The 26,810-nt window shown below is 33.5% G+C and overlaps 1 protein-coding gene, 1 long non-coding RNA gene and 1 pseudogene across 10 annotated transcripts; 1 reads left to right on the forward strand and 2 right to left on the reverse strand.

Moving 5' to 3' along the window:
* Window positions 1-6,478: 6,478 nt before the first annotated feature.
* On the reverse strand, window positions 6,479-16,512 carry LOC112737781 (CRM-domain containing factor CFM3A, chloroplastic/mitochondrial). Of its 9 annotated transcripts, none has more exons than XR_011869499.1 (11): window positions 16,393-16,512; window positions 11,924-13,197; window positions 10,790-11,324; window positions 10,586-10,716; window positions 9,674-10,024; window positions 9,082-9,238; window positions 8,582-8,870; window positions 8,350-8,409; window positions 8,157-8,246; window positions 7,940-8,065; window positions 6,479-6,795 (listed from the first exon to the last, which is right to left on the reverse strand). XR_011869499.1 is itself a non-coding variant. In XM_025787883.3 (11 exons), the coding sequence occupies exons 2-10, from the start codon at window positions 12,857-12,859 to the stop codon at window positions 7,943-7,945; spliced, it is 2,676 nt and encodes an 891-aa protein (XP_025643668.1). In that variant the 5' UTR covers window positions 12,860-13,197; window positions 16,393-16,512; the 3' UTR covers window positions 6,479-6,795; window positions 7,940-7,942. The 9 variants fall into 9 exon arrangements, 6 of the variants coding, with proteins under 6 accessions (XP_025643668.1, XP_025643672.1, XP_072067622.1 ...); XM_025787883.3 differs by having other exon boundaries at window positions 8,582-8,874; XM_025787887.3 differs by having other exon boundaries at window positions 6,479-6,845; window positions 8,582-8,874.
* LOC112733119 (uncharacterized) lies at window positions 16,127-21,973 on the reverse strand (annotated as a pseudogene).
* Window positions 21,974-24,342: 2,369 nt separating this feature from the next.
* On the forward strand, window positions 24,343-25,977 carry LOC112737784 (uncharacterized). Its single transcript, XR_011869501.1, has 2 exons — window positions 24,343-24,607; window positions 25,668-25,977. It is a non-coding gene; the product is annotated as an uncharacterized lncRNA (long non-coding RNA).
* Window positions 25,978-26,810: the final 833 nt, after the last annotated feature.

Below are 26,810 nucleotides of genomic sequence, written 5' to 3' on the forward strand. Positions count from 1 at the left end.
CCCGGATGTCCTTAGAAGGGAAGCTGAATCCTTCTATAAACGCCTATTCTGCCAGTCGGAGGATGTAGACTTAGGTTGTCTTGGTGATGTGCCACTGCCTTCCCTGAATGATGAAGCCTGTTGTAGCCTCACAGCGCCAGTTACTCTGGAAGAGGTTAAGTCGGCTGTTTTCAGTATGCATTCTTTTAAGGCGCCGGGCCCTGATGGGTTTCAGGCTTTCTTCTTTAAAGAATACTGGAAGATTGTTGGTTTTGATGTTTGGACTATGGTTCGTCATGCGTTCTCTGGTTTGGATATGGATCCAAGGATGATGGAAACTCTTGTGGTTCTTATTCCGAAGGTAGAAAACCCGGTTTCCATGAAGGATTTCCGACCAATTAGTCTCTGTAATGTGGTTTACAAAGTTATAACGAAGGTCCTGGTCAATAGACTTCGTCCCCATCTCAAAGAGATTATTGGGCCCCTTCAAGGAGGGTTTATCCCGGGGAGAGGAACCCCTGACAACATTATTGTAGCACAAGAGGTTCTCCATTTCATGAAGAAGACAAAGTCAAAGAAAGGCACCCTGGCCTTTAAGATTGATTTGGAGAAAGCGTACGATAGAGTGGATTGGGGATTTCTGAAACAAACCCTGGTGAGTTTTGGCTTTCCTCATCCGACAGTCAATCTGATTATGCGTTGTGTCACTGCTTCCTCACTGTCTATCCTCTGGAATGGGGATAGATTAAATAGCTTTACTCCGAGCAGGGGTCTTAGGCAAGGAGATCCTATATCACCGTATCTGTTTGTGTTGTGTATGGAGAGATTGTCCTGTTCTATTAATCAGCAAGTTGATAAGGGCGTGTGGAAGCTAGTTGCGGTTTCTAGAGGGGGTCCAAGAATTTCTCATTTGATGTTTGCCGATGATTTGCTTCTTTTCTGTAAAGCTGAAAAACAGCAAGTTCAAACTGTAATGGTAGCTTTGGAAAATTTCTGCAGAGCCTCTGGGATGAAGGTTAATGTGGAAAAATCTAAAGCGCTATGCTCCAAGAATGTTTCAGCGACAAGAAAAGAGATTTTCACTAGAGTCTCCTCCATCAGATTCGTTCAGAACTTGGGCAAGTATTTAGGGGTGAACCTTAATCACTCTCGGGTGACACGCGCAACTTTCAACGATGTTTTGGACAAGATTCGGGGAAGGCTAGCCAGCTGGAAAGGAAGATTGCTTAATAAGGCAGGCAGACTCTGTTTGCTCAACTCGGTAGTGACTGCGATTCCTACTTATCGCATGCAGGTATCTCTCTTCCCTAAAGGGGTAACTAATAAGATAGAATCCATGATGCGAAACTTTCTATGGAAGGGTCAAGCTGATGGTAGAGGCCTGAATCTAGTTAACTGGAAAGTGTTGGTCACTCCTAAGAAGTTTGGAGGTCTGGGAATTAGAGATCCCTTTTGTGCCAATATTGCTCTTCTTGGAAAACTAGTTTGGCAACTTTTTCACCATCCCAACAAGCTATGGGTTCAACTGTTGACGGAGAAATACCATTCTTCTAAGGATGATTGTTTTAGTCGGTCTCGAGGAAGTGGATCTTATGTTTGGAAGAGTATATGTCGAGCTTGGGATATCCTAAAGGAAGGTTTTAGTTGGTGCATTGGGGATTTGGAACAGAACTTTTGGTTTTCTAAATGGAGAAGAGAGGGGCGACTGTGTCAGGAGATGGATTATGTTCACATTTCTGATTCGGATCTCAGGATCTTGGACCTTTGGTCATCTGGACAGTGGAACCTTGAGAATATCTATTCTCCTCTGAATCAGTCTCTGCAGAGCAACATTAATTCTTACAACCCAGATGTTCAAGCTGGTTCAGAGGTCGGTTGGTGTTGGACTGGTGCGGCCTCAAAGGTTTATGATGCTCATAGTGGTTATTTATGGCTCAGTAAGAAGATGTTTAGTTGGGAGGATAGGGGTAATTGGCTTTGGCTTTGGCGTCAACATGTTCCGGAAAAGCACAAATTTTTGGCCTGGCTATGTCTTCGGGAGGCTCTTCCTACTGCTGCATTTCGTTTTAAAAGGGGCATTTCGCACACGGATAGCTGTCCACGATGTTTCTCAAATCAGGAGTCGGTTTTACATTGTATTCGGGATTGTCCAAAAGCCCAACTTGTTTGGCAAGCTTTAGGGATCTCCGATCAACCAGTGGATTTGATGAGTTGGTTCTTACATAATAGCAAACAGCGCCCCTTTAGATTCTTTTCTGGTCTCTGGTGGATTTGGTGTTCGAGAAACAACGAGATCTTTCATCCTCACGAGCATTGGACCACAGATAAGGTGATTGGTATGGCTTTGTCCTTAGAAAAGGAGCTCCGAAATATTTTTGAGTTGCAACGACTATCTATCCCCTCAACCATTAGTGGCTCTTGGATTCCCCCCTCAGTGGGTACCTTTAAGATTAATTGTGATGCTAGCTATCCTGGCAGTGGTGCTCGAGTTGGTTTTGCTTGTGTTAGCAGAGATTGGAAGGGAAGGTGGCAACGAGGCTGTCTGGGAACAATTGAGAGTCGTAGCATTTTGCAAGGAGAGTTGTTTGCTATTTGGAGAGGCTTTCTTTTAGCATGGGACTCGGGACAAAGAGACATTATATGTGAGACAGACTGTGTGGAGGCTTTTACTATTGTCAATAATTTACAAGATTGCTCTGGGTTTACTGATCCTTTGGTGTTAAAAATCCGAGATATCATGTCTTGGAAATGGCGTGCTGATCTTCGGTTGATCTTGAGAGATGCAAATACAGTAGCAGACATCATGGCAAAGACTGCAATGAGGACTATTTCTCCCCAAGTGGAGCTTCCATTGCCTTGGAAGGAGTTTGAGAGTAGTATTCAGCGGGACTGCCTTTCTTAAGCAGTTTCTTGTTTTTTTTTCTTTCTTAGTTTTTGTTTATTTTTCTTTTAAGTCACCAAAAAAATATTACAATTTGTAAACAGAAATTTGTATACAATTAATTTTATAAAATTGATTTTGATGAAAAATAAATTTATGTTAACGTGATTTATGTTTGGCAATGTTTAAATTAAAATAAATTATAATAAAATAAATATTGTTTGGATTATACTATTCAAAATCTCTTATAGATAAAAAATTACTAAAAAGTACATCAATTTAAATATTTTTTTTATATACATACAAAATCAGAACACTATAACAAAAATAATATAAAAAATATTTATCATATAAATAAAATAAATACAATAAAAAATAAAAATATGAAAGAGAATACTATAAATTTTATAATGTCAAACAAAAAGAAAATATTTTATAATTTTTCTAGTACTGTCAATATTCTTTAATTTAGTATTATTTTGGACTATAAATTTTTATTATTTATGACTCTATTGTTACTTATAATTAGTTTTTTATTTATTTTGTCCTTTTTTATAGGATCATAATTCATATTATATAAAATTTTGATAATAAATGTAGTATATAATAATTGTAATTACAAATTTTACAAAGTCAGAATAAAAAATAAAAAAATCAATACAAAACGAAAATAGAGTACATCAAAAAATATATAAATAAAAGATAATAAAAATTCCATAAAATTAACAACATATATCATATGAACAAAAAAATGAAAGATAAATGAAATTTATATGAATAAAATCAAATAAAAAAAATTATATACAACAAAAATACAAAGCAGTAAAAGATAAAAAAATTAATGTGGATAAAAAAACAAAAATATCATAAAAATTAATAAAACACCTCAAAAATCAGAACACTAACAAAAATTAAAAAAGTCAACAATATTTGTCATATAAATAATAAAAATAAAATAAAATAAATAAAAAATTATATAAACAAAGCCAAGTAAAAATAAAAAAAAGCTTCGTAAAAAATATACATATATAAAGAATAGTATAATAAATCATAAAAAAAAATCATAAAAACATAACATTAGAAATTAAAACACTACCCAAATAATATAAAAATATTATTATATAAATAAAAAAATACAATAAAAATATAAAAATTAAAATATGAAAGAGAATACTAAAAATAATAAAAAAAATTAAAATATTCACTTTGTGAGTGATGGAAACAAATCTAAACGATTTTGATGAAAAAAAAATAGAACAAAGAACTATGAAGAACTAGAAAAAATTACAGAGAATTACTAGAAAAATAATTACTGATATCCTCTTCATAGAAGAAAATGAAGAGTAAAGTTGATAAAAAAGAAATAAATTTTTCACCTAATTTTTTAGGTGTAATCAGCCACCATCAACTTGAATAAAGATTACCAAACATAAAAATAAAATTTTCAAAAAATTCAAACACACTTTTCTCTTTCTCAACACGTTTGCCATAGACACCTTTGTGGTTCCCAAAAGAGAGGGCATTATTGAAGAGTCCTCTGGCTTTATTGGAGAAAGATGTAGAGTACAAAAAGATGGAGTGATTGTAGGTAAAAAAAATGCCATATTAAACCAAATGAAAGAGGAAATTATGTGATTCTACTAAAGTAAAAGATATAACATGAATCATCCCAAAGCATATTTTAATATAATTCGAATGTGTTATTGTAATTATTCATTTTGTAATAAGTACAACTAAAATTTAAATAATAATTTTTAAATTAAACATTGTTACGATGAGTACTATAAAAATTTATAATGTACTCTTTTACTAACCTATCATATAATAAAAATTTTTAAACTTTATAAAATGTAATTTTTTTCATAGACTCGTATTATCGAACTAATTGAATTCGATTTAACATTAATTCCATATAGATATAATTGTTGGTGTATCAAAATAATTGTATGTGTGCAATTCGAATCAACCTGTTTCGAATTACTAGGGTGTCAAAACGGTGGGCTAGTTCGAATCAGCCTAATTCAAACCAGTGTGGGTCACGTTTGCATATAGTTCAAATCAATATAATTCGAATTACTCTTTAGATCCACTCATGCATAATTCGAATTGAACCCATTCGAATTACTTTGACAGGGACTAATTTAAATTTAAATGATTCGAATTACTCTTACTTTAGCTAATTCGAACTAATCTCATTCGAATTACATTAAAATATGCTATTAAAATATGCTTTTGAATAATCTAGATTACATTTTTTAGTTTGGTAGAATAACGTAATTTCCTATTCCATTTGATTTAATATAGCATTTTGTCCAAAAAATAATTGCATGAGGGTTCAATTGAATTGAATTGAATGGTGGTCCCACACAAACACTCACATAGTCACATAAGGGTTCTCACAATCTCACTTTCTTTGTTCTCTTGTGTTGTGCTGAGCTCACTCTCTCTTCTTAATTCATAGGTCTGTCCAAATAACTTGCTAAAATTCTCTTACTGGAATAATCAAGTAAACCTGTTTCTCTTTAAGTTTTTAGGAGTGGTATTCCAATTGCGTTGTGCTTTATGATTGCAAGCTTGTTTTTTTCTTTTAATTGTTTACATATTGGATTGTGGTGTTGTTCTGTTTACATATTGAGTCTTACATTAGGCAAAGTTGTGCTCTGATCAAGGTTAACCTGGAGGTTGAGGTACGATACCCAAAAGTGAGTGAAGGATCCAATTGAAGCTATCCAATTGATTCTTTCTAAATATTTGGATATCTGATGGGTTAGTTACATTATAAACCAGCTTTTAACAAATTATAACATTGGACTATCAACATCTGATACAGGTACAGTAATCTGCCACTGATGGTAGTTTTGTCGAACTAACCCAATATTTAATATGTATTGAATTATTGTACATCTTTTGTAATTATATTGTCAGTACTTAAATCTTTCATAGTAAAAAAAACGATAGTTCACTACTTTCAAATCTTAAAAGATTGTCCTTTTGTAGCTTTGATAAAATTCCTATAAAATTATTAGTTATACATTTTAAACCATTACAAACTCGCTTTTAACTAATGAACACATTGAACTCTGGAAATATGAAACAGGTGCACCAATCGTTGACTGATGCAGCATCATCTCTGCTGGTGAGAGCTCTAAATGAAGGGAGACATGTGATCATGGATGGAACCTTATCATGGGAGCCTTTTGTGGAGCAGACTATCTCCATGGCAAGAAATGTTCACAAATGCAATGGAAGTAAAGTATCTGAAGACGGAACTATTACCGAAAACTACTGGGAGCAAGTGAATGAGGCAGAAGAAGAACAACCAGAAGAGAACAATAATGGAGAACCCCGTGATCAAAAGCCTTACAGAATAGAGTTAGTTGGTGTAGTTTGTGATGGCTATCTTGCTATTGTTCGAGGCATTAGGTAGGTATATATATATTTTCTTGTGTGAGTGAAAGAATTCTGCTAATTATTACTATTTTCGAGTTTGTATGATAATTTAACATTTCTTACCGGAATTTTGACGGTTGAGCTGTTATGAATGGGAGAGAAGTGAGGGTGAATTCACAGTTGAAATCTCACAAAAGGTTTGCTAATGCATTCCAAGATACTGCAAACTTGTTGATAATGCTAGGCTCTATTGCACAAATGCTGTTGATGGTCCACCAAAGGAAATTAAAATCATATGAACAATATTCTACTCAACCTTGTCATGAAAAAATACTGACATTACACTATGATACATTAAGATGATAAAATGGTAACTATGTTCTCTTGTCATACAACACAGCTCATAGGGTGGAAGGATGATGATCATAACCTGTTAGTAGATCCTGAAGATATCAAATGCTTGGAAATGATAGGAGGTTTGAATGTGGAAGCTGATTCCATCTATGAACTTTACAAGGAATCAAGCCTTATAACGGAACCTGGTTCTGTTTCGAAGGAAATTGTTCTATCATCTTCCAGGACAAGTGATCATAAACTGTTAGGGGAGACAATTCTGAAAATAGGAAAATCCAACAAGAAGCAGTAACCAACTAACGGGATTGGATCCTCTTAATTTTTTTTTTTCAAGTAACTTGAAGGGGTAAAACATGATCTCTCATCATACATTTTATAAGTAGGAGACCAAGAGAAAACATGAAAGAAAAATCATTTAAAAGTTAGAGATAATACTTTACTCCCTCAATTTAAAAAAAAAAAAAATTGAGAAGATCCATTTCCACCAAGTAACCATTATTTGTAACATTAACCATTGCAGCCAGCCAAATCGATCAAGATGCATTTTTTTTTCTGCATTTATAATGCAATATGGAGTCCACAATGTGAACTTTTCTTGCTTATAACTGGGGATTGTAAATTAACGAGAATTGAATTGATTTTAAGGTAAGATTTTACATTTTTATCATTTATTCTTCAATTATATTACACAATCCTATACCATTATCGAAGTGTCATCTCCCTCTCAAATCCCTTTTCTTTACACTTCTAAAATAAGAAATCATTTTAATTCTAGTGAAATCTTTGAGATGATTCAAAATTAGTTAAAAAGTATATCAATAGATTTACAAATCAAATCAATTCATACTTTTTATCAATTCCGAATAATGAATTGATTTACAAATCAAATTAATTCCAATTCCAAAGAATTCCAAACACTCCCTCTAAGAACATACGTATTATCTTTAATGTTGGGGGGGTAAACAGTAAACACCAACAATAACATCATCAAATCCTTAAGCCTTAAAATCAGCAGTTATTTCCTTCATTTATATAAGCTCATAATACTGAACCTGAATTTTTAATACATAAACAAAAAAGATCTATTAACTAATTCAACTCAGAGAGCTCCCTTATGAACAAAAAGTACCTACATACAATTTTCAATAATTCTGTCTAATTCGATTCATTATCATGACTGCATAACATGTCCTTTGACACACATGGCACTAAGTCTTTTCTTTAGTGGCTTGATCAGAAAGAGTTATTATGTTTATCCACATTCAGCATGTGTTCAATGTATACTGTTCCATAAATGGTAGAAATAGTCTTAAGAGTTCAGACATGTCTTTTTACCTTTCAACTTTGTGATGCAAATTGCTCAGTTGAAGTATACAAATTATCACTTTCATTGTCTTCACTGTCGCTTTCACTATTATAGGTCTCAAGATATGCCTCATCTCCTTCCTCGCCATCTTCCACCTATTTATAAATAACATATTAACCAAAAATAAAAATTAAAAATAAAACGAGAGAGAGAGAGAGAGAGAGAGAGAGAGAGAGAGAGAGCAACCTCGGAGTCATCATCATTGCTAGCATAAGCAGATTCTAATTTGTCATACAATTCTTCATCTCCATGGTCCTTTACAGTCTCCACTTGTTTCTATCAAAAGTGAAATAAGCAAAATATGAGTACAGTCTGCTTCCCATAATACAATTTTGCTTGCAATATGCTAAAGATATAAGATCAGAAGGTAGGTACATACTATTTCAGATCTTATCTTCTCCACTTTCTTTTGCAAATTTGAAATATGCTTCAAGAGAGCCTGTTATCAGTGGAAAAGGGAAATTAAAAAAGAGCATGCATTGTACTAGTAAGTACAATACTAGAAGAAAATTAGGATAAATTATCAATTAATTAGAGAGACCTACAAGTGTTTTTGGATTTTGCATGAAGATTGATATTAGATATCACGAAACAAAAGTTTGTATCAATACCTCACGTCGTTGGAGCTCAATTGACCGTGCTAGAGCCTTTCTCTTTGTCAAAAGATTCTTCGGTCTTAGAGTTAAAGGTCGCTGGTAGTCCTTACCCCGGTAAACAACTATAGCATATCCTTTTGAAACTTTGTCAACCGAAACTAAAATGCCTCCACTCTCGGCTTCGAGTGCCAATGCGACCTTTTTCACTTGATCAAAGGTTTTAGCCTTCACAATTATCTTAACCAGTTCCCTATATTTCCAGTGCAGGTGCATGTTCTCAATTGTACCATCAAAAACTCCACGTCTACCTGACACCAAAAATCAGGTTCATATAAAACAAATTTGATTTAAATTTGTTTTATGGATAAGCATCATGTGTAGTTTTAATCAAATTTACTATCCCACCCTTACTCTAACCAAGGACACCCTGATTTCTTCCCTTCCGCCCTTTGCTAAAGGTGAAATGAACCAAAGTGGTCCTGAAATAAATTGGAGACAATTTTATATGCTCTTACCAAGAAGTAAGAAGGCTTTCATCCGCAATCCTAATTTGCGAAACATAAACCTCTCTTCGTCAGTTATGCTTTCAGGGTCTGATTTGGGTTCCGATGGCATCAAAGATGACTCCACTTTCATCAAGGCTCGTTCAGCTCTCATTACCTTTCTTTCAGCCTGGTATAAGTGAAAATCCCAGGATCAATCACAATAATATATATGCCAAGTTGGAAAACAATCCTAGAGTGGAGTTAGGACATCAAAGAAGACAACAAGAATGTAAAAAACTCCAAGGCACTTACACATCAAACATAATATCTATAAGCATTGGTGATAAGGCCTTATTTAGTGTCATACTGAGCACGTTGGAAATTAAACAAGCTTAGCAGTTATAAAAAGTGTTTAAACTTGTTGATAATGTACGGATGAGTGTCAGGTACAAAATAAGTAATAAATATTTTTTTCTCCTTGTAAACTTGGTCTATTGCCTTCATTATTCATTGTTTTAATGCCTGTAAGAAAACCCTTAGGGAACTATCATTTTTCTCAATCATGGAAGTGACTTAACATGAAATCCATTAGCAAGTTGATAAGAGATTTCTATTCACTTACCAGAAACAGATTTCGTTCTAACTTGTTAACAACTTTGGTATGTCGTTGTAGTTCTACTTCTCTCATTATTTTTTGTTTGTGATGTTCGTCCAAGGTCTTTCCCCATTTTGCATCTGCATCCAAAGTTTCACCAAGGGTCCCAGCCTCTGCAGATATCTCTGAATTATTCATAGTTGGTAAGACCAAAGATGACGCTCTCAATCTTGCTTGTTCTTCCTCATCTTGCATTGCTTTTGCCATTCTTTCCCTCTCCTTCAAGGCTTGTGTGACTGTTGCTGACAAAAAGTTCTTTCCCCGATAAAAGACCAAGAAGTATTTATTCCTCGAGAGTAGTACACCACCTGTCAATTTCTGGGAAAAAAAAAGTAATAATTTATCAACAGCATATAACAGGCAACCATTTATTATTATTTCAGTATTTGTCTATAACTAGATTCGTTGATGCATGTAAAGTCCATCCAACACTAATCTAAATGCAACTTGCAAGGCCATCTGACTGACTTCTATACATTAATATACATTTAGTTCATAATTTTACATTTAACTTATTAAATATCTATATTTTTCCAAAATCCCCTTTATAATATGATAGCTTCAAAATAACTTGATATCACTAAAACTTGTTAGAGATACAAATCCATCGCCTGCCTTCCACCTATAAGAGTTGAATCCCTCAAGTGTTACAAACATAAGTTGTGGAGCAGTCTTGACCCCTTAAATACATTTCATGTCTACTAAAGGAAGCTGCCATTAGCAAATTATGGAGAAAAAACCGTACATTTTTTGAACACGGGAAAAGCTTTTTCATTATGAAACGGCATACGTAATAAAAATAACGTTGAAGAAAAAACTGGGAAAAAGTCAACATTTTTACAAGTGGAACTGGAAGAGACATGATTTATCATTTATCACCTTGATCTCTTCTGCCATTCTCTCGCTTGTAGTTAGCGGCACACCGCGTTTGAGTGCAACCTTTGCAATAGAACTTTTTTCCCATAATTTAATCATGGCTGTAGCTAACCCTTGAAGCTGTCTGTTTCTGCCTATACACAATGATTAATTTATAATCAGCACGAAACTATATACTTCACATGCACAAGAGAATTGATTGCTAACCTAATGCAAAATGTGGAGGAAGGGTCCTTGCGATCCTTCGTAGAGAAGTTGCCTCTGTTTGACCAAGCGAGGGTCTCACTCCAAAGGGAAGAACTCTGAAGGGAGGCTCATAATCAGGAACAGTTGCTGGAAGCATATCTGCATCAACTGGCAACGGCTCACTCCCAGGCCAATCTGTGTATCTAGGGCCTAGAGTATCCAAAAATTTGTCTACTTCATCTTCATAACTAACTTCTGGAAGCAAATTTTTTTCCTTTTGGTCATCAGTAGCTTCCATTTTTTCCAAATGTGGACTTGTCCCAAAATTAGAAGCAATGTCAGAATGCTTTTCCAATGAATGATGAGAAGGTGCTGGTAAAGACTTAAAAGAAATCTCGCTTTTCCCATATATCTGTTTGTTCTGTTGCACTGAAGAACTCCCTCTTTTCCTATATATCCACTTGTTCTGTTGTATTGAAGGAACTTCATAGCTCACACCCCTGTACAAGGAAACAGAGTTGCCAGACCTCCAAACCACGAGACCACCAGTTTTCCTCTGAATGTGATTTTAAAATAATCAAGAATAAGAATAAGGCTAAGGTTATTGATGACCAATGAAGAATATATCCACACCCCAACAATATAAAAGAAAAGAAAACACATAAACAAAACAATAGCAGTCAGAAGAAGCAAGTTGAACATGTAATCATAGAGCATTCAACATTCAAACAAATCCCAAAGGATAATCGGGATTATTCTAACAAGAGATGAGGTTGATCAAGAAATGTATCCAAATCCAAAAGAGAGGAAGTGTTCTCTCGAATTCTAGAAAATGTCACAAGAATTCATCACTATATGAAAAAATTTGTGAAAAAGAAATATCATGTTTCACATCAAAACCTTTTAAGAATATCAGAACATGTCATACGGACAGATTTGACCTTGGATGTCCAACTATAACACCAAGAAAGGGAAGGTGTCTATAGAATGCTATTCAATTCATCTAAGACAAGTTTACCTATGCTTCACAAAGACACTGTTACCTTCAATACACTATTGCATTTGAATCTAATTATCATTATAAGTTATAAATGAAGCTAAACTAAACATAGAAGACTTAGATACATGAAACTAAGCCAAAGGTAGAAGGCAAACCTCCAGTAGCTCGTGCATCCTCTTCATGTTAAGTGCAGCTTCCCCTTCGAATTTCAGCCTAACAATCTCCGACTCTTTCCACCTCTCATGAATCTTGTCCACAAGACCTTGAGTAACCCCACCACCCCCAACTCTGGTCTTATGCTTCTTCTCGAAAGTTAAGCGCCTCAGCCTCCTCAATTCCGACTCTGGAAGAGTCAGTTCTGCAAGAGAAGTCTTACTTTCCCTCCTTCTTCGATTATACCTCTCTTCCTCTTCTTTCTCTTTATCTATTGGCTTCTCCCATGGAAATCTCACCTCCCTATCACTCACAATGTTTCCAATTCCAAATGGAGACTCCGGTGAAAACCCGCCTCGTATATTGGGCAATATCCCTTCCTCCACGTAAAATATATCCTCCACAGATCCTTTTTCTATTACCCTCTCTTCCCTTCTATCTTGCTTCTCAATCTTATCATCATCAACATACCCAAATTTCTTCAATTTCTCCACAATCCTATCCATAGTACTACCACCACTGCTTCCATCACCACCTCTATCATCATAATCATAATCATCATCAGAACTCACAAAACCAGATTTTGATGAGTGCCCATTTCCAGAACCTTGATAATCCAAAAGAGCACATGGCTGTTTTGGACGAGTGTACTTGTTAGGCTCGTTCCAACGTTTCAACCAACTATCACTACACAAACCCTTACATTGAAATATTATATTTTTCACACCAAAAAGACTAGAATTCTTAGAGGGTATTGTTCCATTAATTGAATGGCACAAGACCCAGTTCCGTGTTGCGCAGAAAGTGAGCTTATCAGAGCAGTGAATTGAAGAAAAAGAATAAGAAGAGTACCTGAAGAAGCAAAGAGTGTGGAGCTTGGGGATAGTGTTGAAGGAATCAAAGAAAGGGTGAAGATTGCAAGTGGGAACAAGAGCCATCCCATAAAAATCGTGGGAAAATAAAACGAAAGTGAATGTTAACGTAATGGTGGTGGTGGTGGGAGAAGAGGATAGAGTGGCAGTGGAAATAGGTAGAACAATTTTATACTTCTACTAAAAATGATTTAGGAACAATAATATTTTAAAATAATAGGGTTTACTAATAAAAAATATTTTGTGCATTTAAGTTTTAAAACTATTTAATTAATATGTGCTATATGACAATTAATTAAGGTGCGGTTAGTTACCGACTTAAATAAATTTGATGACTGCACAAATCGAAATGAAAATAACCTGGATTGATAAGCCCACATGCGCAATGCAAATGGCTCCGTTTCCTGCACGAAAATAAAACAGTACAATTTATATATTTAAAAACGATTATCTAGTAGTTTATTTTTAATTTATTTATTAGATATATTTACTAATAATTATCTCAAAAATAAAATTATAATATATATTGAAATGGAATATTTTTAATTGTTATATGATTTTATTCTATTGAAATGGAATATTTTTAATTGTTATATGATTTTATTTTTTAAAAAGTATTATTTGTATATATTTTTTATGGTTATATGAAATTAATTATTTTAATATCTTTATTAAATATATTTTAATAGAAATTAAAAATAATGACCATAAATACAATCAATGACTTTAAATGTATTTGACCTCAGATTTGTATTTTTAAAATAATAAAAAAATTTAAACACAAATTTAACCCTCAAAATTTTTTGTATACCCAATTACCCATAAATCTGACCCTCAAGTTTTTTCTATCTGTCCTCCACAATTTCGTGATACAGCTTCATCTTCATGATATAGCAAAACACATACTCTTCTCTAATATTAAAAATAAAAAGCGCTAGCGGAGTTCTACATTCTCCGATAAAAATTCCACTTGGGTAAAACATGAAACTTCCATTGCCATCAATAGAAACTGACCTGGCTGGTTAGCCACGGCTATCTAGATTGCCTCCTCATTATTCGTTGGAACCTTATCATACCCTATCATTTTGGAAACCTTGAAAGGACATTTGGTTATTTGGTACGGGACTACGGGGGATACCTTCTCTTGCGGCTATGGTTGAAATTGCTTACAACTACCTAAATTTCTCAAAGAAATTTGACTTAATACTCAATCAATTGCAATGGAGGCAATTTCAAAACTTGCACTTATTGTCGAGAGCCTTTTATCTCAAAAGCAGAATTTATTAGACAACGGCATGCGTATGAATGTATATATTTTTCAATCTCTAAAATATGCTTCCCAAGCTTGAAACTATTAATTTGCTTTGTTTCCGAAGAATATCTAATATCACATTCATGCTTTTCTCTCATTATGAAGTAAATACTTGATTAGATTGTAAAATTGTTCTTTGAAATACATCCAAAAGATAGGATTGTCTTATATAACTTATAAATTTATAATCTGCACCTACTTCAACTTCAACTATTTGTCATATATTCTTAATATAGAGCCTTTGTATACAAGAGAAGTTAAAGTAGGTACATATCATATAAGACAATCCTGTTTTGGAGGTATTTCAAGGAACAATCCTACCATCCAATCGAATCTATAATATAGAATGAAAGAAAAACATGAATATGTGAAAGAAAAACCAGAAGGATATACACGTTATGTTTATTGACTTAGAAAATTTGTATGATAAGGTGCCAAGATAAGTTCTTTAAAGGGTTTTAGAGAAGAGGGAAGCAAATATTTCATATAGAAGAATGCTAGAAGGCCAGCAAAATTTATTTTTAATCAACAGTTAACCATTAATATTTAAAAATATGGGATAAAAATATGTTGTTAGATTACTAGATTAAAAGAATTAGGTTAATGGCTAAAAGTGATAGCCAAAAAAATAAATTCTGATGGTCCTTGAATGTTTCTCTTCTATATATTCGTACAAGTGCATACATATGATTATGTTATAACTAGGTTGGGATCCCATGGTAGTATTTTCTTCATGTCTAAGAAAATCTAAACAAGCAACAAAGCAAGAACACAACAGAAAACTAAACAGCAAATTCTTTTATCAGAATCTGCAAGAGATCCTCACTCAGCCGAACCCACATCAAATAGGGAATAAACACTCTTAGCTCCTGTCTTGGCCAGCCAGTCAGAAACAACATTAGCGTATCTTCAAACCCAATTGAAAGGCACTTTCCAATTCTTGTTTAACATCTCATATTATCACCTACAACATAATTCATAATATTTTCTACTTTCCAGGAAGAGATACACCTTAAAAAAACGTATCACAGCTAACTTTCCACGCAAGCATAAGACCATTCCAGATTGACAAAGGCTCATTTTTAAAGACTGAATCATATGGCAAATGTCCTGAACTATCCCGCACCCAAGTGTCATAATGATTTCGTATAATGCAACCAAACCCCGCTACATGAGAGTCCGAAAAGGCACTCGCATCACAATTAACTTTAAAGAAATTTTTGCATAATATTTAAGTCCATAATTTTCCACACTAATTTTGGTTGTACTTACTGAACATATCTAAAAACCCATACTATGGTACATATTTTGGCTGATAGCATCGTCTTCATAAGAGAATCACAAAAAGATTTATAAGGAGTTGGATTTGTTGAGACAAGCATTGAAAGTGCATGTACTACTAGAAACACATTCATTGTTGTCCAAATTTCTCTGCCAGCATTGTCATGGAATTTACCATAAGAGAATCCAATAGTAAGTTAGAAAATATCTCGGTTTTTACCGTCGTATTGTAGGATTCGTGGCTTACATCTCGGATATATCTTATATGTATTTCTGATTTTAGTTTCTATCCTAAACGAGTTTCGATTATTTTAATCTCTGAGCATGAATAACACTAATGATAGCAATTTCAATTATTTAAGGAATTTAAGTTTACCATATTACATATTGAACTTAATTATATAAAACCAATTATAATTAAACATTGATGCAAAAATTAAAAGCTAGTTTATAATCAAAACCGAAATAAAAGTATAAAATTTATAATGGTATGTGCTCATGAAAAATATAATGTTCTACTGCAAAAAAAAAAATGATTACTTTTACACTCGACCACTTTGTTAAAGAGAATGAGTAAAACAACACCTATAAATAGTTAAATACACACGAATACATAATACCTAATCTGATGACCAATGTTTAGCATTAAGCATTTTTTTTCTTCAAACCAAGTTTAGACTTTATTAGCAGATGTCATCATGTAACATTACATTAACTCCCAAGTGATCTTCAAATACCAATTTGAAAAAAAAAAAAAGTTCATTAAGATTAAAGATCAGCAAGCATGCCACTAGCTAAACCCGGACACTAGCGACCAAAAGGTTAGCTGAATGTTTTTCTTTAAACCAAATTCGGTAACCTATATTTTACAAGGTCACTATTCCACTAGTTCGCACAAAAATGTTACTATTCAAGTAATTATTGACAGATACATCTAAAATGAAACCACCTAAAATCAAGGTAATAAACAGAAAAACTAAGCAAACATTTTGTTACCAAAACTTACAAGTCATGTTGAGAGCCCATAATAACTGCACCTCATCCACTGACTCATACCACGTGCACTTTCCTGTAATTATGGCTGCTTTGGATAGCGATTGTATTGAAACAGGTACTCCTGGCCCCATCTGCAACAACAACAACATTGCACTGACTTAGCAACTTGAAAGAAAGAAAGCAGATATACAAGAATGAGAAAATGTGCATTATCAGTTTTTCTGAATTGATGATCCTCAGCACAAATATTCCAAGTTAATAAAAAATTCTGAACTGTATAGTCCATCTAACCTAGGACTAGTAGTAGGAATCAGGCTACAAGGCACTGTAACACCAGGAGATGATTCATTTCTATAATATTCTGGTGGTTAAGCAAAGGCCAAGATAGTGGTGAAGTAAAATAGAACAGATAGAAGAATAAATTCGAGCTTACCGTGCTGCTTAGATGGACAGAAAGCACATACCCAGCATATTTGGAAGCTGAGCAGCAAAAAAGAAAAAGTGTCGGATAATAGAAATAAATGTAACACTAACACATGAACTTGGTGATCATGTTAAACAAAATAAAACCAGAATCAAGCATTCGAAGTTTACTCCTCCATACAAAACAGAATCATCATTCCAAATATGTGAATATCTGTGTGAATCTGCATTACCATCACATGCATCTAATGAACTATCAATGTCTCATTCTCTACAGTAAGCTTGCCCTAAAATAAACCTAATTTTGATATATAATATCCTTAACCTTTCTCAGTCATACTTATGGTTGTCTTAAAATGATACCATATTGTTTATTTAAAATCTAGAACCTAGTTTATATTAACACCTACAGAATTTCTTGCAACGCACAGCAAGGGTAATACCCTGAATTTTCAGTTAGCAATTTATTCCAATGACTTTTCCAGTTGTAAGAAAAATAAACACTAGTACCAAATCAATCATGGAAGGTGACAACAGGATTCCAGGAAAACCACAGGCTTAAGCTATATAAGTCAAAAAGAAATATCAGCATTAGTGCAAAGGATAAATCTGACTTAAGAACATGTCAAAATACTGTGATTTATGTTAGGGAATCCAGCTTAAATGCTATCAATTATATAGATAAGATCAACATTTCAATGAAAAACCAAGTGAAATCTTCCATTGTAACAGTAAAACTACAATACCAGTATACGGTATTTATTTGCTACCATTCAATATTAACAGTCTTATATATATACATTGTAGTCTTCATACAGGTCAAATTCTTGTGTTCGCTGCCAAGGTTGAGACATGGGAGTGTTTAAAAAAATTTTAGACTTAACTTTTTAGTGTGCTTGGTTATTTTTTGTGACCAACTATTAACATGCAACTCCACTATTTCAGGAGCTAAAACATTGAAAATTTCCTTTCCCAATAGGTAGTGGTAAATCATATTTTCTCCTGAGATAAAAAAAACAATAGCACAAGGATATGTGCTACTTACTTGCTCTTCTTTAAGCCAGCAGGCTTGGCAAGCAAAACAGCATTCATAAATGCGCCAATATTCTCTCGTAAAGCCTCTTCTTTGTAGCTTACCTGCAAATAGTACTTTTAACTTTTAAGTATAAGATTACATCTCGTGCAGCATAGCAATTCCCATATGGAGTTCAAGGAGAACATGATTTCACCTTTCCCAGTCCAATATGCAAAATTGATTTACTTTCTATCTTAAACTCAATGCGGCCTTGCCTTAGTTCTTTCAGTTGACCAGCAATATCACTAGTCAGAGTACCTAGCTGTAAAACATATTTGCAATCACGAGTCAATACGATCTACTCATGCCGTGCCGTTCAAAAAGAAAATTAGAAAGTCAATAAGCATTGGAAAAGCTTATTTTCTTGTCTGGCATCAGCCTGCGCTTTCTAAGATATTGTGCTATCTACATAATAGTTCGCATAAGCTTCATATTTCAGAAAAACCAACCAATCATTCAGATGACAGATTCAAAATACCTTTCCAAGATGAGGTGCCATTCCAGGAGTTGAGAAGCACTTGTCAACTTTAAGTTTATTATTGCCACCTGTAGTAATTAATACAAATACAAATTCTATTAGATACGAATAACATAAGCACAAAAAACAAAAAAGCCTAACACATAGCTTAGGGTTTTATATTACTGGCATTAAAACTAAAAAGTTATCATTGCTAAAACATGGAAGATAAGCCTAATATCTCCTCTGCATAACTAATGGCACACAAATGTCTCGTAACTAACATAAGCATGTGATGAACAAAACACATTTTCCTAGATCAGCACGCCCGAGTTTGACATGTCAAAAACTATGAAAATCTGAATCATAAGGGAAAAAACTATAATGGGAAAAAGCTATAATACCAATTCATATGATGAACAATACACACGTGAGAGAGAGAGAGATCAGTTCCTTACTAGCAATCTCCTCAATAAGTTCTTCGCCACCAACTATATCAGCTCCAGCATTTCTGGCGTCTTCTGCTTCTGCCCCTTCTGCAAAAACAGCCACACTGACAGCCTGAAAGATATAAATAATTAGACTACAAACCAAGCATTATATGCAGTAATTAATAATCACAGGTTACCTTTGGAGCACCATGAGGCAGAATCACAGTACCACGAACTGCCTGCCACAGTTGAAACCATTATCTTCAGGAGGAATGAATTAACAGAACGCCATATAACAAGACGGAAAAAAAAAAACCATCTAGCAATGATATGGATGTAGAAGCAAAAGAATAAAAAATATCATTTTCACTTAGCAGTCCTGAAATTTTTTGAAAGAAATGCACTCAACATAATAAATAATTTAAAGCATGCAATGCTTAGAACAGTTAAGACCCCCTCCCCCCCCTCTCTCTCTCTCTCTTTCAAAGTGGGATTGGGCAAATGAGTTTGACTGAAGCAATGTTAGAGCAGTTTTGTACCACAAGCATCAAGGATAATAAATTTCTTCACTCTTTCCTGGTCCAACAAAGAACCAAAAAAGCTTTAAAAGGACTATCTCAGTCAAATATAATATTTATATATTCTTTAGGGAAAAAAATTCCCATGCAAAGCTAATGCTATTATCAAAATAAAAACATGCAGATGTTCCATGTTTGGTAAATATAATGTAAATTGGACCTCAAAATTTAACTATTAATGAAGCACATACAAGCATATATGATAGGTGATTCGAAGTGGATAATTTGAAGTCCTACAGGCAGTCTTCTTATCACATGGCAGTTATACGTATAAAGAAGGAATTTGCTTAATCAGTGGGATAATAATCATATTCTCTCTCTGATGTATTGAGACTACCACTCATACGATATATGTAATACATGGACAACAAGTCATACTTTCAAAGCTCATGCCGTTATGTCAACTTAAAAAAGTTAGCCACGCAAATAAGACGTGGGACAGTTAAAAGAAACGGAATTGATATATACTGACTCATACCAATTCTGTTCGCTTTGAATCAATACCCAATCTTACATGTGCTTCAACAGTTTCATCAAACTTTGCCTTGGCACTGACCTGAACAATATTTAAAATATATTCAAATAATAGTAAGTCGTGGATCATTTAACATAAGAAGTCAAGAACTCAAGAAGATTCATTCAAAGGATCAGCAGGAGGCCGACGGCCAATAAGTAGAGTCCATACCAAAAAATAGCAACTGGCACCAAGCAAAACTTTAAAATCCAATAATTTACAAATCACACACCCCAAAAAAAAGGGGGAAAAAAAAAAGGAAAGAAGGCACAATACTGTTGTTACACATCATGATACTTGAAAAATTTGAATACATATGGAGTCTATGGTGCCTATGCCTACAGCGGCTATGGTGGCTAAACAATCTTTGCAACACCTTTTAGTTGTTGCTAAAATTAAAGTCACTTTTTTAATGTTTTGCAGGTATACACAGTATAGCAGTGTTAAATTTAAATCCCACCAGAATTTTGTAATTGTCCTCTTCCTCTCAGAAAGAAAGTAACATTAGTACACTTCTCCATCCATATATGATATATCTATGACTTATGGCTGTTACTTCTACAACTTCTATTGCTATAATTACTACACTAACTTTTATAGGAAGAGACAGATAAATGCATATTATATACCTACATGCTACCTACTAGCAGCAATAATTTTAAGTCCACTTAAATGTAGAATTTCAGTATAGATTGCTGTCTGAAAAGAAATGACCTACTAGTGTTTACCCTAGTCTCACAAAAGATTTTTATTTTCCCTTTTTTAACTTCTCAAAATGCATAACTTACAAGTTATCTCAGAAGAGTACTATCTTCAATGGTCTATACAAGTTGCTAAGGCAGCCAAAACTATTCAAATAATTTTTTTTTCAACCTCTACCTTCTCTATTAGCACCAATCACCTAAAACTAAAGTTGGGCCAAGAACAAATCCTACTGAAGCAAAAGCAAGTCAGCAACACCAATAACTAATCCTTCTCCCATAGGGTAGGCTACCTGGATCCCAAGATGAATATTCACTGAAGAAAGAACATAAGAAATCTACACAACCTAACCACCTAATATTTGGGAGTCTAAAGGCAAATGAAAAAGAGAAAATCCGAAACATCGTCATTTTTCTTTCTTCAAATCAAAATCTGTTCCCGAAATAAACTTCCCCATCCACTATCTCAAAGAAATTACTAAAACGCACCTGGCAGCACACTTGATACAATGTCAATGTCAACCTAAGTGTGTGTATGGATTATTTTTTCTTGAAATTGATTTTGAGATATGCATACCAAGCATGCACTAAAACAGTTATCCACACACAGCGAACGGAAATCAAACTCAGAAATGAATTCAAAACTGCAATTTCGATAACAAGAACATATGATCCAACCTTAACTTGGCGAATGGCCTCGTTCAAATCAAGGACAGGGGGAGTCTCATTGCGCTTGGGCATGATCAGCATCGGAAAAGGCACCTTCATCTTCTCCTCCTCCATCTTCTTCCTTATCTCATCCTCAACCTCAAGCATCCTCCTCTCTTTCTCCGCTTCCTCATTCCTCTCTTCCGCGGTCACAACACCCGATCATCGCCGACCTTATCCTCCGGCGGCGGCGCCACTCTCGGAGCGTAAGAAACCGGCTCAATCGAAGGTGCATCCTTCACGTACCGAATGTCCTCCCTTGTTCATCCCCGCTGCGACTCCTCCTGGCCCTCGGCCGACACCGGGCGGCGAGGAACTGAGGCTCCGGGGATTCGTTTTGTTGGGGCGCCGGGTCTTTGGGTTTGAGAGGGTAGGAAACGGGATGGATTGGGACGGATTGGAAGGAGAGTCTCCTTTGAGGAGGGTCTTGTGGTGGGTTCGGTGAGTCTTGTTGATATTGTGGTAGTGGCGAGGAAGAAGATAGGGGTCTGTGAGATGTGACGGAGAATGGGGAGTGGAAGCGCCAAGGGTGTTTGAAGAGGAAATGGTGGCGGCGAGCTTGGGAGAGGAGAAGCTTCAGTGCCGCCACTGTTGTGTGTGTACGAGTATGAGAGAGAGTGAAGTGAGAACAGTAAATAGGAACTCAAAGCATCTTCCTCTTTTCTATTAGGAGGAAGTAACTTTAGTTTCTGCTGTGGTCTCATTTAATTAATTAATTAAAATACTTGTAATTAATATAATTTAAATATTTAAATTTAAAAATAATTCACTATTAAAAGATATTAATATTAAATAAATTCATATATTAATATTTGAGATTGTTGGGTATTTGGAATTTGAAGAAAGTTTTGTAAGTAATTGAAAAAAGAGTTGAGTTGGTTTGGATCCATTTTTTCGAACAAAAAATAATAGTAGCAGAATTTTGATTTCGTAAACTTGGAAGAAGATAAAGAAGAGTAGTAGATAGTGTGAGAATAGAAGTGTATCTAAGTGGTATATATAGAGTAACAAAATATTAATTTATTAACAATAACGGTAACATAGTAACGGCTAGTTTCTAACGACTATTTTTACAACAGCTAGTTTTACAATGGCTAAATTAATATAATAATATAAATATAAATATAAATAATATTTAATATTAATTATGATATAAATAATTAATATAAATTATTAATTAAATAAAATTTAATTATTTAATTTATTTATTTATTATAATTATTAATAAATTAGTTATAACTTAATTACTTTTTTTTTTATCAAAGATAGGAGACTCGAACCCGCAACCTCTTAATTGAGTATGGGGAGACTATGCTATTTGAACTATAACTCATTGGCTATAACTTAATTACTTAATTAATTATTAGTTAATTAATTAATATAAATTATTAATTAAATAAAAATATTAATATTTAATTTAATTAGTCATTATAATTATTATTAAATTAATTATTATTTAATTATATAATATAATTATTTATTTTTTATTATACTTGCCACTTGGCAAACATATATTGGTTAATGAGAGTCTCCATTCAGAGGGACTCCCTCTTCTCTCTCTTCTTGAAAAAACGTGAAGGAACTCACGTTAGTTCTCTCCAACGATTCCAATTCCTTTTTTTTCTGACCGAATAGTAGCTGGGCTTCTCCATTGGAGATGCTCTGAGAAGAGCTCAGACTTGTCGAACCGGGTTAACAGGAACTCTGGTTTTTTTTTTTTGGGTGACTGGAACTCTCTGGTTTAGATGTAGGCTTAGGTTGGGTTTGGTTTGTGTATGTATTAAGATATAGACATTAAGACATAGACACTTGAGATATAGACATAAAATATTTGTATTTGTGTATGATGTTTGGATATAAGGCTGCGTTTGTTTTTAGAGACAGGACAGAACATGACACTGAAACGGAGACAATAGGATGGAGACACTAAAAATTATCTTTTGTGTATTGTGTTTGGATACGATGGACAAAACACTAATGTAATGTCTAATATTATATTTGGATATACAAGACTAAAATATTATATGAAATGACTAAAATAGCCCTGTGATTCCAAATTTTCTACATCAATACAAATTAATTTAATAAAAAATGAGAGTACGTAGGAGTATAAACGGAACTTGAAAAAAATATTTGAAGAGGCAAAAAATTTTAATAAAAAAATATATTAGTATTTATATTAAAATAAAATTTATAAATATAATTATTTTATTTTAAAATTTATTATTAATATATAAGAATACATATGGTTAAGATTAATTAAATTTGAGTTTGATTAATAAAAAATTTTGTTTAAGTTAATAAACTAAATTAATTTTAAATAAAAAATTAATTTTAAAAAAAATCCATTTTTACATGAAAAAATAATTAGTTTTTGCATATAAAAATCTCTTTTTATTTAAAAAAAAAAACTAATTTTTTTTATCTAAAAACTGGTTTTTCTTTAAATTATATAAAATCAATTACAATTTATAAATTATTTTTAGCATTTTAAAAGATTAATTTTACTTTTGCTAATATTTATCTTTCAAAAATTTTAAGATTAATTAATTTTGTTATTATTTTTATTACAAATCAAATAATATAATATAAGGTTAAAATAGTATTAAAGTAAAACGATAAAAAGAAAAGAATTATCTACCCCCAATAAAAAATTCTACAGAAAGGAGAGAGTACCTGAAAAAGAAAGAGATAGAGGAAGAACAGGAAGAAAAAAGTATCTCTGAACAACGCAATAGAAAAAATAAGAAGGGATAATAGTGGAAAAAAGGAAAACAAAATTTATAAAATTGTCCGTGTCCACTATTCCAAATCTCGTGTCCATCATTGTCCTTCGTGAAAGAGTGGACACAAAAGTATAAAAAACTGTCTCGGAGACAATATGTCCACTGTTCATGTCTCTGCTTCCAAACCCTTTTTAAACAAGTGTTGTCCATGTTTCCGTGTCCTGCCCCCGAAAACAAACGCTACCTAATAGACATGACATTAGAAAAGTGTCTAATATTGTGTTTGTTTTAAAGAACAAGACACTACATAATTAGTAAAAGACAGTTTTCTCCCTATAATTTAAAATAAGAATCAAATAATTAAAAAAAAAACCTACTTCAGAAACTTGCAAATTGCTTCGAGGGTTTCTCCCCCTCACCCCTACCCACAAATATCTCTCTTCTAGCCTCCTTCTTCTTTGCTGTTTGGTGGATATTTTCTAGGTGCATCTTTGTGTGGTTGTCATTATTTGCGGTCCATTTAGCCAATGTTGTTCACAAAGTATTGCTCATCCATGGAGAGCGCGTGTGCTGATATTGGATTTTATTCATTACCGTTGAAATACTCTAGAGGTGTCACTCTCTTTCTCTGTATTCCTATCAATGTTTCTTTCTTATTTTCTACAGAGCATCTGATGCATTTTGGTGTCGTGAAAGTGAATTAGTGACAAAATTAATAATTTCTCATTGCTTCTCAAAGTGTAATGGATATAAAATTATCCTGATAAGGGTTGAAAACTTAAAATGCTATTGCATCTTGTATGACTCATTTAGAGTGGAGACCGCAAAACATAAAAAAATTTTCTACAATTAGCTGAAGTTCATTACAAAAAATATTTAAAATTAATTAACCTCACTACGCATAGGACTTGTTTAAGTAGATAACTCTTATTTTATATATACGTGAGTGTGATTGTTGCCATTACCCCCATTCTTGAAGATTGATATAGTCCCAGAATCATTCCAAGGAACCATTAACCGAGAATCTGGTAAGGTAACCAATTTAATTTTATAGGAGATTACAATCTTTGAACTCTAGAATTTTATATGTATGGCATAGTGATTCTTACATCAATAGTGGGAATTGAGTTTAAATTCTTACAATCATCTTTGTAACAAGCTAGGTTGATTTTGAATTCAAGGCCAAGTTCTTGTTTTCTGTTGGGAGTATCTACAAGGCTCCACCTCTAATGGTGATGACATCCTTGAGATCTGAAGAATCAAAGGATGACATGAAAAGTGGAAGAGGGAAGAGATTGGATGAAGAGGGAAATTGCATGCTGGTTGGTGTGGCAAAAGTTGATTCAATTGATGATTTTCTCATGAATTCCTTCCTTGCCCTTCCAATTGAGTGCCTTGCTGATTTCAATGATGTGATCTCAATTTCTGCCTCATCTTAAAGAAGAGATCATCATCACAGTTTGGACATTGTTGAATCGTATTTTAATTCATTTCGTAATCCAAGTTGAAAATATTGAGTAAAGGCTTAAATGAATTCATCATACTATTAGTAAAGAAATTGCTTTATCTTTATAAAGTACTGAAGAGGAGTGAATTTTATCTTTTTCTTTTGTTATTGAATTCTTTAGTTGTGAACTGTTCAATTTATTGTATTACATCTATCCCATTTCAGATAAGCATGACTTTAAGAATGCATAAGGAGCAAACAAAGAAAGAAAATCTCAAAGAATAAAACTACAAGAGGAGAAGACAAAGTGCTAGTAACTTATGATGGCTGTTGGGAATGTTAATAGACTTTGAAAGTTGTATTTTTTTCTTTGTGATATTTGGCTTTGTATCTGTACAATAAATCATGACAAACAACAGCATAAGAGTAAACTTGGTTTAGCTTTAGCAAATACATAATTGATTGCTGGGTCCTTCTTTTGTAATGAAATTATATGAATTGAAAATTCAATGAAAAGTTGTTTCTTTGATGTTTACTTTGGTTTGTTCTGTTTCTTTGTTTTGCTAATAGTATTTGAAGTTATATCTTGTATGATTTGCACAAATATATAAGTGCAGAAATTAAGAATTTAGGTTATAAACATCAACACAGGATTAAGAAAACACAAGTTATAAGCAAGACTTGATTCCAAATTTGCAGAATTCAATAGAATTTTGTAGTTTTGCAGAAATTTAAGTGCACAGTTGCACACACTCACCTAATAAATAAGTTAAGTGCAGAAACCTAATATACATAATGCAGAATTCAATATAATTTAGTAGGACTGCACAATTTAAGTGCAAATTGCACAATACGATTAATATTTACCTGATGGATAACATAGTTGCATAATAGCAGAAAATCAACACAGAAAATTGGACAATATGAATAAAATTCTATTCACGCATAAAGGAGTTGCAAACTAGCTAGTGTACTTCACTTGATTAGCATAAGAAAAAACAACATAATGCAGAAAAGTCTAATAAGTTTTAGCAAAAGAGACCATAATAAGTTAACTACTAAGACCACCATTTACACCCAACAATAACTAAAAGTTTTCCATTATATCTCATGCGAATGTCGCCTTTTCTTCGTCCAAACTCCAAAAGGTTGCCTTCAATTTTGGATTCTGCACAAATTTCTTTGCAATTTGCACGATCTCCATTGTGTTAAAACCAAGACTCTTCAGCGTTCGGCCAAGATTCACTTGCTCATTAACACCAGACATTGCATTGGCTAGTACCTGCACATGCTTTCCTTGATCCTCAACCGCAGCTTTAAAAGTTTCAGCTAAGTTTGATAGGACTGTAGCATCATTGCTTTTTCTAG

The sequence above is a fragment of the Arachis hypogaea genome, chromosome 13 (genome assembly GCF_003086295.3).
Source record: "Arachis hypogaea cultivar Tifrunner chromosome 13, arahy.Tifrunner.gnm2.J5K5, whole genome shotgun sequence".
Classification (NCBI taxonomy): domain Eukaryota; kingdom Viridiplantae; phylum Streptophyta; class Magnoliopsida; order Fabales; family Fabaceae; genus Arachis; species Arachis hypogaea.